This window comes from Condylura cristata, unplaced genomic scaffold (genome assembly GCF_000260355.1).
Source record: "Condylura cristata isolate star-nosed mole 26May11 unplaced genomic scaffold, ConCri1.0 scaffold00012, whole genome shotgun sequence".
Lineage (NCBI taxonomy): Eukaryota > Metazoa > Chordata > Mammalia > Eulipotyphla > Talpidae > Condylura > Condylura cristata.
The window spans coordinates 55,203,140-55,214,245 of record NW_004567113.1 but is presented as its reverse complement, the minus strand read 5'-3'; the positions used below and the strand labels follow the sequence as shown (position 1 = coordinate 55,214,245).

General features: G+C 54.7%; 1 protein-coding gene across 1 annotated transcript in view; it reads right to left on the bottom strand.

Moving 5' to 3' along the window:
• Positions 1-9,926, bottom strand: part of ZBTB49 (zinc finger and BTB domain containing 49) — a 23,101-nt gene extending 13,175 nt beyond the window's left edge. The window contains exons 1-3 of the mRNA XM_004681522.2: positions 9,657-9,926; positions 5,970-7,063; positions 3,324-3,370 (exon numbers count right to left, since the gene is read on the bottom strand). Coding sequence (XP_004681579.1) covers positions 3,324-3,370; positions 5,970-7,063; positions 9,657-9,808 — 1,293 coding nt within the window. The 5' untranslated portion in view covers positions 9,809-9,926. The remainder of the gene's footprint in view (positions 1-3,323; positions 3,371-5,969; positions 7,064-9,656) is intronic.
• Between the last annotated feature and the right edge of the window lie 1,180 nt (positions 9,927-11,106).

Below are 11,106 nucleotides of genomic sequence, written 5' to 3'. Positions count from 1 at the left end.
CTCAGCCCCCAGGGGTCTCTACGGAGCAGTCAGTTAGCACAGAAACTGAGGGCCGGGAGGGCCAGCCTGGGTCCTGTCGCCTCACGTGTGCGAATACGGGCGCCGGCCAGCTCCAAAGTGGGGTGGCAGGAGGCTCGCTCTGCCAGAGAACGCGCATCCGGGGCGTCCTATTCTTTCCAGCAAGCACTGTCTCTCTCAGGAGGGCGCTGTCAGAGTCCCGACGGGAGGACTGCGGCAGGAGAGGGCCTCTCGCTCGTCGCGCGTCTATGCATGTTGGTGTTCAGCCACGACCCGACCAGCACCTAGTCCCTGCGACTGCTGTCCCGAGGGCGGCAGTGCAGGCGCTGCGAGGCTTCAAGGCCTCAAAAGGAAAAGGACAGCGACGCCACCTACGAAAACAGCGTCACCACATGACCAAAGACATCTTTCACTGACAGTGCAGGGCGCATCATCGCAGAGCCAAAGTCGTATTTATTAATAACTCGGGAAGAGTCCACTTCAAACTCTCTTGTACTCTGGTACGTTCACAGGATGGGCTGGGACCCCGCCAGGGGGCCAGGCCCGGAAGCCCTCTCTCAGCAGCCGCCGGCAGTCACCGCGACCCGAGACAGCAGTGCTGGGGTCTCCCTGCCTCTCTCGCCAGCTGTTAGGCTCCATTTCTGCCCCTGAGGAGACTGAATGGCTCGATCCCTCCCCAAGCACCACCAAGGCCCACGGTGCCCTTCTGTGTCTGGGCGCCTGGCGCTCTGGCTTCTCCCTGGGGTGCTCTAATCGGCCCACTCCTCGCCCACACTGGAGCCCTCCGGAGAGCTCTGGGCCCTCTGACTGTGACTGGAAGCTGACCTGCTGAGGCTGGGCACACCCCACGTCCACAACTGTATTAAAAGATGCGCACTCTGCCGTCACAGCCTCGGACGAGAGCACCTGCAAGAGCTGTTTGCTGACACACGTAGGCCATGACCACCCTGCTACACTGAGTACCGTGAGCAGCTGGAAAAATGAGCTCTTACTGTAAATGTCCCCTAACTTTGGAAATCTTCCAGAAAGGAAAGCCCGTATAGTCTCACTTCCACTGAAGCTAACGCTGACACTAACCGGGAGCCGGCTGACCCCGGGACCACAACTGAGTCCAGCCCTTTAGACTGCAGACCCAGTGGAGGCTGGTGGCGGGCAGGTCGTGAGCATTAGTCACTGCGTATCGCCATGGAAACAGCACACTGGCCTCTGAACTACAGTTCCAGACACTTCCAGGTTTACCAGGCACCAGCTTGTCTGCAGGACCCCCTAAACTGACTCCTCAACATCCTCTGGGCCCGCTCCTTTCCTTGCCCACTGTCCCCCGACCTTGCTTCCATCAGAGTGGCCAGCGGCCAGGGGCCCGCGGCGCTTGGCACTTCACTGCTGGCCTTTTCCTTACAACAAACATCTCGCATTCTAAGAAATGAACCCCCACACACGGCAGCGCCCTGAATACGGCACACATGCAGCAAATACTGGCCAAGTGAAGTTTCTACCAGGCTCAGTAAAGTTTAAGAGCCCATGTTCACAACAATAGTAGCTCATTACGCAGTACGGCAGCAACGTATGCCGGAAAACCACTCCCTGTCCAGCCACAGAAACCTCACGGGCACTGCGGTGAGAACGCCTGTGGCGCAGCCGGAGGGGAGTGGCAGGCCGAGCGCTGCAAGTGGGAACACGACTGCACACCCAAGTGGCTGCAGGAAGACGCATGGCACCGGCGCCCCAGACCGGGGCCGGGCTGAGGCAGGCTGCGATGCTCCACTGGCCGTGTGATGTGGTCAGCCACAGAGCTTGGAAGGACAGACCTTGCTCTGTTACAGCTGAAATGTATGACAAGCTTTCACTCAGCCCCTGAATATTCCTATCGAAGGGGTATCCCGAATTAAGAGTTACAGAGATCAGGCACAGAGAACTACGCTGTGAATTCCTCAACGGCCCTTAACCCAGGCCTGGCTTCCCCACAACGGCCAAGCCAGCAGACTAACAAGCAGGGGCGTCGCAGGAAAGCTGGTCCGCCAGACAGAGGACTCAGGAGATGAGGAAATGGGTGTTGGTAACAGAGCAGGAAATGATGCTTCCCGAGTCCTAACTGTGCACCAGGCAAGGTTCTCGGCACTCAACCCTGCCAACTCGCTTACTCCTCCCCCGCGACTGGGGGCTTATCTCATTGCCACCGTAAGGAAGCCGAAGGTGCCAAAGGCGAGTAGCTTGCCCAAGGTCAGGGTGAGAATGCCAGGGGCAGGATTCGCGCGCGGACGGGTGGGCGCTCACCCTGCACTGCAGAGGAGGCCGGGATGAGAGTTGAGGGCGTCACCCGACGGGCCGGTGGTCAGCCTGTTAGCTCCCAGTGCTCACGGGAACCTACTGCCTGCGGCTAAACTGAGAACATGAAGGAAGGTGCCGGGACCAGCGCGTCACCGTGCACAGGGAGCAGGAGAGTGAGGAGTAACCGAGGCTGCAGATGTGGGCGGCAGGCGGCCAATGGAGGGCGCTCGGGGGCCGGCTCTGGCAAGGAGAGGGTGCCGCTCCTGGGCTCCCGGGTCTGGGCACTTATCTGACCAGAGGCTCTACTCCGCCTTCCAGGCAGCCCACAGCCCCTCCTCAGTGGCACAGGGTCTGCACTCTGCCACAGGCCCGATCCTGTTTGCCAACAGAGGATCCGCTGCTTCCTCCACGGGAGCTCGGTGCCCGCGTGCCCCCGGACAGCTGCCCCCTACATATTTTGCAGGCCAGGGCCTGGCACGTGGTGACCAATGGTCACCTACATGTCAAAGGAAGGAGCTCCCACAAGTCATCCTGCTGCCTCCCAGTTCTCTCCGAAACTTATCATCTCCGGTTGGTGCCTAGCGCCAGGCCAGCCCAGTCCACAGGAGGGTACCGCGAACGCCGGCTGGCCAGAGGACCACACGCCTCTCCCGAGGGAGGCAGCGAGGGCCGGCCCCCCTCCCCCACTCCAGTGCTCTGACAAAGAGGGCGCTGGGCGCTCGGGCCAGTGCCCGTAGTGCCGGGTGGGTGCTGTTGGTCTTTTTTTGGTTTTGGGGGGTGGGGGGGTGGGGGGGAGACAGGCGAGAACTGGGGCACTGTCTGTGAGGGAGCGGTCACCGACTACGGGAAGCGGCACCCTCCCCCGAGGGACGAGGAATTGGCATCTGTGAAAGTTTTCTCCAGATTCTGTCTGAAGTCTTTAAGTTACAGAAATCATCAGCGGTTCTCTCCCAAGTCCAAACGTATGTCTCAAATGCAATGAAAACAAGCACTGGGTCAGGTCTGCAATTATGAACAGCGAATGAGAGTATTCCCACCTGAGAGAAATGTTTCCCACAAATGTTACATTCAAAAGGTTTCTCACCTAAAACAAAACAAAATGAGACTTGTAAAATCGTTAGTCATTCTGCACAACAGTCTTCCGCAGCGCTCACCTTCGGGAGGCGGGGACGGTAAAAGTGACACCTGTATTCAATTTTCTCTCGAAACGAAACTGTCCCCAGGTACAAACCTAGGTCGAAGCTGAACACTCACCGGCACTCAGGCCGCCCCGCGCCCAGCCCCGCCCTTCAGCCAAGGGCTGTCCCACGGGCGCCGGCCTCAGCCCGCCCGCAGCTCAGCGCCCGGCCGGCAGGGCAGGGCCACTCGCTCACAGCACAGGGGCGGCCCCGGCAGCGGCCTTCAGCCCCGGGGAGACATGCTCACGAACAGCACTCCACTGCGGGAGATGAGAGCCCTGACCACTGCTCTACTCTGGCAAGCACCGAGGAGCTGCCCTGGGCCGGACACGGCAAACCCGTGCTCAGCGGCTGGGAGGCACCGCACTGCGCCCACGTCTGCAGGTGTCTGAATCACACCGAGAAGCCTGCAGCCTACATACACTCTCACAGATCGTGAAGACTGAAACCTTCCCTTCCCCTCGAATTAGGTTTCATTAAGAGCGCTGTAAAAAACACCTCCTTTCTCACATCAGGGCCGACTAGCTCTCTGGGCTTCTGCCACAAAACTATGGAGACGTTTTTATTTCGGTACTTCCTGAAACAACGTGATGGCTTCCCCAAGGTGAGGGAGTGTCTATGACCCTGAGCAACTGTAATCCTGTGAATTTTCTCTTCCAGGACGGCTCTCTGAGGCTGCATGCGCATCTCAGTGTGAGGTGTGCATTCACATCTCTAGACATGAAAGGGGACCGGTCAGCCCGGCTCAGCCCGGCTCCTCCTCCTAGAAGTTTGCCCTCGGCCCCTTTCCACCCTTAATAGCTGAGTCAGGGGCTCTGGGGGAGTGGGCTTCCTGGTAGGTATATTGTAGGTACGGTCTAGACCGGAAAGGGGAGTGGCCTGAAGCGTGAGGCCCACTGGCCTGCAGAGTGGTGGCCTGCCTCACAGCACACGGAGGCCTCTGGCCACGCCAGTGCACACTTCCAGGGGGAGGAAAAGGCACATGGTACCTCACGCTATGACAGAAACAGTTTCAGCCTGACTGGCCCCTAGAAAGTGTTTCCCAGGTCTTACTTTGAAAATCCTGCCTTCCTTGGTCGAGTGCTGTCATCCTGACCCAGGGATGCTTACAACCAGAGAGGATCAAACCCTGTGGAAACTGGCTTTTTTCTAGACAGGGCCATGACAATCTTTAGTTTAAAAATTGGGTAAAGTAAGAGACTAACAACAATTGATAATAAAACAAATATAACAATACGGATAAAATAAAAATTCACATAAAAGTTATGTGAATTTGGTCTTTCCCGCAAAATACCTCATTGTACATGATATTTTGGGACCGTGTTTGACCTCAGGTAACTGAAACCATGGAAATCAAAACTGAGGAGGTGTGGGGGCACAGTGTATGTACACCCCAGGGAGAATCTTCGCCGTCTTGACGACAGTAGTCTTTTGAAGAGATTCTCTCGGCATAAATAATTTAACGTTGGCTTTCTATAAGTAAGTCCTTCAATAACAATTACAACGATCACTAGGCTCTAGGAAATTTAAGCAAACATTATGAGCTGAATTAAATTTTTTTTTCAGGACAAAGTTGAGTGATACTGCTTTCCTCGAGTAATTCTGAACCACTGGTAGTAAGAAGGACGACAGTACTTCACAGCACACATTCTACACGATATACATCACATCCTGCAGGACTGGCACAAATGTTAACGAAGCACCCCAACACCACAATGAGGCAGCAAACACCAAGCCAGTGGGGGCTCCTGGGAGACAGGGCTCCCCACGCACGTGCCAGGGGCAGCCCGTCACAGCGGCTACCGGGACGGCAGCCTGCAGCGGCCATCCTGCACACCCACACGCTTTGCTAATCTGTCGTGTGTCAGAGTCATCGTATTTGACTCCAGGGAAGTAATCTATGTGTGTTACAGAACACAATGCATCTGTGTAAGATGCTTTTAGAAAAAAGTAAACTTTTGAGAAAGTGGAGGCATGAAATACGATAATAAAACTGAAAAATCAAGTATGAAATGGACTGGTCTTTATTTGACAATACTGATGTCGACGTTAAGACTTACTGAAAGGTCTATCTCCTGCCTCCAACTTAAAGCATCTGATACTCAAATTACTTCCAGAAAACCTTTAAAAATTACTAAGTTATTTTTGTCTGAATGAGCCTACCTTGTGCTTTAAAATGTTAAATTTAATTCCAATGAGAAAACTAAAGGTAGTTTGCCTTAGAATGTGAAATTCTGAAAGCAACAATTACTGAATTTCCTTAGAGATGGAAGATTTACCAGATAATACCATAATTGGAATAAAAGCTAGAAGTTTAAGCTCATCCTTTAAAAGGTCTCATCGAAACTAGAAACCGAAAGTAGCTAAGACTCCGGGACTGGTTCTGGCTGTCAGTAACAGCACCCAGCAACAGCAAAGCTTCTTACAAAGACAGGAGCGGGCAGTGGTGTGCAGTCATCTGCAGGACTTCCTCTCCGGGTGCCTGCGGGGACTCAATCAGTGTACCTGTATGAGAGCGTTTGTGAAGCTCCAAGTTGCTTGGGTGTTTAAAAGGTTTCCCGCACAATTCACACGCGTACTGCCTCTGCGAGTGAAGAGCCTGGGACTGGTCTTCCAGGGCCGCCACGTCTTCCGGCCTCTCTAGGTCGCTAACGCAGTGAAAGTTCTCGGAACTGGTGAGGTGCTCACCTTCTTTTGCGTCAGTACTGTGGCCCGCCGCTTTCCCCACGGCGCTTTCGGCAGCAGAGGCTATCCTCCTGGCCGGTCGGTCACCTGGCTTGGGCTCCGACGTCTGCTCTGCAGACTTCTGCAACTTCAGGAAATTGAGCTTCTTCAGGTGAATAGCCTTTTTGAGCCTCATCTGTTTGGCGGGCTGCTGACAAGCGCTGTCCGGCGCGGGGGCGGACTCACTCAAAGGCGGGGCCAGGAAGCTGGGGGGCAAGTGCTCGGCAGACTCCAGGACGCACTCGGAGAGACTGGCAGCGCCCGGCTGGCTCTCCGCGGCCCTGAGGTCGGGGGGCGCGCCGAAGGCGAAGGGCTGCTCCCTGGTCCGCTCGTGACCGGGGCAGGTGGCCTGTTTATAGTACTGCTTGCTGTAGAAGTTGCGGAGTTTGTAGTAGCAATTCGGCTGCTTGAAAGGCAGCTCCGGGCTGCTGCCGTCTGAAGCCTCCGGGGCTTGTTTAGACATTTCGCCTGGAGAAAGATGAAGGTGAGCTGACGCGGGAGCGTGAGGAGGGGAAGTATCCAGAACCTTGCTCTGCGGAACGTCTGCTGAGCACTCCGGCAGGAGATGGGGGTAGTTTTCATTTATGACACAGCTGGCATCAGGAGCCAAAGCGCTTTGCAGGGGGCACGTACTATTACACGGAATGCCAGGTGGCAGGTCTATGCCAGCTGATTTTAAAAACGTGTGACACAGACTGAGAACGTTCTGAACCTGCAAGCACTGGGCTATGTCCAGCATCGCCTGCACATTGTCCTGGTTAAGGTCTAGATGAGACGTGTACATGAAGTCCAGGATCTGCCCAATGCCGCTCACATTTTTAATGTCCAAGTGGAAAACATCATTCTTCTGGCCTGGAGAGTTCTGAAAGAGGCTCCTGAGAAGAGAGAGCATGTCTGTTTACAGTGGTGACAATTCGGTCTGGCAACTTTTTCTTTTAACTAGCATTCACGTTATATTAAAAACACCTGCCTAGAAGTGCCAAGGCTTTAAAATGAAGTTATACAGCTATCAAAAAAAGACAGACTCGTACCATTTGTGTCAACACAGACAAGTGGAAGGGATGGTGTTGGCGGAAATGAGAAGGAAAAAGGACAAACACAGCACGGTCCACGTACATGTGGAATACTACGAGAAAGCCAGTGACCGGCAGGACGAGGCCCAAACTGTAACTGACCAGACAGCGGCGCCGCGCAGCCACGCGGGTGGTGGCGCGGGCAGGCAGGGAGAGGCTGGACGGGGGCGCTGCTCAGTGCACGGGGCGTGAGGCGGCAGGAGAACGATGGGGATGACAGTGATACAAGACAGAAATTCAATTACTAAAAAATTAATAAAAGCAAGCAAACAGAGAGCGATATATAAATATAAGTGACATATAAATAGCTGGGTATGCTTTAAGTCTTTGAAGTACTTTGGCCATTCCAAGGGATTAAACTGGTATGCTCAGGAGCCAAACTTTCAAATACATCTCCAAGTACAGTCACAAAACATACTCCTTGTTGGTCTTTTTCCAAAATGTAATTATCCGTATGTACTGTAACTTGGCGCGCAGAGTATAGAAAACTAAAGGAAACACATGTGTCGGTATTTCAGGTTTAGTCTGACAATGTGTATCTCCTACAGAACATCCCCATCTCTGCACACCTCCAAATGTGTACAAGTAGAAACGGCTATAATAAAGCAACCTTCTATATATTCATTTTCTAATCCTAAGTGTGGCCTATAACTCACCATTCGACCCCTTTCTAGTGCTTAAAAACAAGGCAACTGCGGCCCCAGTGGTGATTCGGGGTGCGGAGCACAATCACACTGCTGTGCACCCACCAGCCTCCGTTCCCAACCGTCACAACACTTCAAGCTGAAACTCTGTCCTTAAGTGACACCGCTCCTCCCGCGCCCTGTGAGTAACTGACTGCTCTAGTCAGCCGTGTGCACGCGCTTTGCAGTCATTCATCTGTGGTTAGGTCTTTCAGCACCCAGCAGCCAGAAAAGCCCTGTGACTGAGCCAGGGGAAAGGCAACATGAAGTACATGTACCTCACGGGTGAGCAGTACATGCACTGTTCACAGGTGAACACGTGTAGCATGTAAAAATGCCCCTGTTTTTCAGGGAAACTGTTATTCAGTTTTGTTGCTTTGCACAAATGCAGTTTCCCACATCCCCAAGGCAGCCTTCCGTCGGCACACTCACGGTGCACGTCAGAAGTGCGTGGTGGGAACTCAGTGGACACGGCAGGACATCCGAGCCTGGCTGCCCCTCAGAGACGCAGGTGACGTGCAAGTGCATCCTGGACGGGGACCGGGACTGCCTACCTCGTGCGCGGCTGCCCACGGAACTGCAGCATACCCAATGGCTAATTCACTTTGATGGCTCAGGATTGCCGAGCTAAGATGAAGTCCTGCCCTGCAGCAGTACAAGCTTCCCGGCTAGCCCAAAGTAGAACATTCCTGTTTGATTTTGGTAGGCTATTTCTTTTTTAAGATTTCTATTTATTTCTGCATACAGACTGGGTACAGGCCAGAGATGTGGGTTCACCAGAGACAGAGTGGGGAGCAGGACAGGTAGGTGGACAAAGTACACTGCTGAGGGGAGCAGCGGGGAGAGAGAGGAGAGGTCTGCTGTGCCCTGTGGGTCACTCCCTGGCCGGGGAGCGAACTCGTGCTGCAATGGCTGTGGTAGCTTCATAGTGCTGCACTTCAACCCATCATGCCACCAGGGAGGGCCCTTGGTAGGTTATTTCGAGGCCTGGGAATGCTCTCATTATTATTACCATTATTTGACATGGCAAAGTTGTATGCATTCCCAGACCCCCAAAATAACCTTTCAATCATAACAAATAGGGATGTTCTACATTCCAGCACGACAGGAAACCTGTGAAGTGGCATGCATCTAGGGGAGGGAGGTATCCAAAAAGAAGCTTTAGTGCTTAAAGGGAGGTAAATCTCAGCTAATCAAAAACAGTTTACATAGAATACTTGAACGAAATGCTACTGATATACTCAGCATTTACAAGCGAATCTGAAGTAAGTAAAAACCACTACAGGCATAGTTAAATTGAGTTCAACCTGTTTTTTGGAATATCAAAATGAAACAAAGCCCAAAACATTGTTAGAAGTGTTACGTTACTGCTAAAATGATAAAAAAAAAAACAAACAACCAAGTACATGGGCCGGTGCTGTCTTACCCCTAAGACAAGGTCTACGGGAACTCGTCCCCCACTGAAGAATACAGGTCACTGAGAGACCACTGACATTAATCTAAGTGATCAAAGTCTGAGACCCAAAGTACCGGCCATGACCTCAAGTGCATTTTAGTTAAAAGGCTCGTTTCCTCTGGGTGTCTTTAAACACAAAGCCAAAGGTCACTCTCGACATTAAAATAAGGGCAGCGCAACCCGGGGGAAAGGCAGACAGAGCGCCTCCAGGCCAGGAGCCGCCAGCCGCACCCCGGAAAGCAGGGCTGAAACATACCTGAAGAACTGGCTGAAGGCCGCGAGCACGTTCCTGTGCGCCTTGAAGCACACGCCGCTCACCACCAGCATGCAGTCGCACAGCAGGCCCTGGATGCGCTGCTCCTGCAGCTGCTGCAGCAGGTGGCGGCTGTGCGCCGCCGCGGGGTCCATGCTCCCCACTCCACGGAACCGGCGCCGAGGGCCCGCCAGGCCGACCCCGGCGGCTCACAGGCGTCGGGCCAGCGCGGCCTGCCCGACAGCACCACGGGCAACGGCACCCCGCGGTCTACCTGTGCTAAGCAGACAGGTCCACGTTTGGGGCTTTCCAGGCACCCTCCAGTCCCAGACGCCCAACTCCTCCCCTCCCCGCAGCGCCCCACCTTGCTGTGCCCCCACTTCCTTAGGGAATGCCTGGCACCTCACACAGAGGGTGCTGCAGTGGCCTGACCTCCTGGTGTGAGACCAGGTGGATTGAGAAAAAGCCAGGACCTGCGCGATGCCAATTATAAAGAGCAACGGAGTGGGGGTGATCCTGCCTCACACAGGAAGACACATGGGGAAGTCCCGGTGTGGGACTCTCAAGGCACTGAGCAGCCAAAGGCAGAACCCCACCCCTGCCCTGGCCCCACTGGCTGCTTGGAAAGAGAAAGGATTCTTGGCTTATTAGCTGCGCAAGCTGGTGGTCACGGAACCGAGCTTGTTGTAACCCGTTAGTTCAAAGGTTCCAACCCCATTATCAAAATTTTACAAATGAAGGAAATGGGGAACTTAACTACCTTGCCCAAGATCACGCAACTTTTGTTTCAGAGCCAGGACCCCAATCCTGTCTCCTAAACCCTGAAGCCTCCGCTTCTATGCTGCCTGAGGAAAAGGCCCACGGTGTCCCGTGCAGGGCCAACTCAGGAGGATGGAGCGGCTGAAGGAGACAGGTCCCGCCCCGGGGGGACCCGGTTTTCCAGGCAGGCTGGCCCCTAACAGGGAGCCCACTATGTGTGCGCCGAGGGGTGACTCATCTGTGCCTCCAGAGCCGGTCTAGGGGAGAAACGTCTAGGGGAGAAACTGGCAGGGCACTGGCTGGAGACAGCAAGCGAGGGAGGGAGGAGTGAAGGGGCGCAGGAGAAAGCCTCCCCAGGAGGTGACGCCCAGACGTTAAAGCTCCCCCCCTCCCCCCCGCTGCTGTCACTGCTGGTGGGCAACAAGCCCTCCGTTTCCGCAGCAACCGCTCCTCCTTCGGTTAGGGGCTGCACCGTGCCCCCAATATGTCGAAGTGTCACGCCCCAGAATAGGGCTTAACGGGGTCCAACGCCTCTGAACGGGGCTGTATCTGAGGCCAGCTTTAAGAGGTGGCAACTAGTGAGGTGAGGGGTACGGTGGCTCCTGGTGCACCCGGCCGCGTCCTAAGAGGGGCGCCGGCCACCGGAGAGACGCCCGGAAAGGCGCGCCTGGGCGCGGCCACGGCGGCCGCGGGC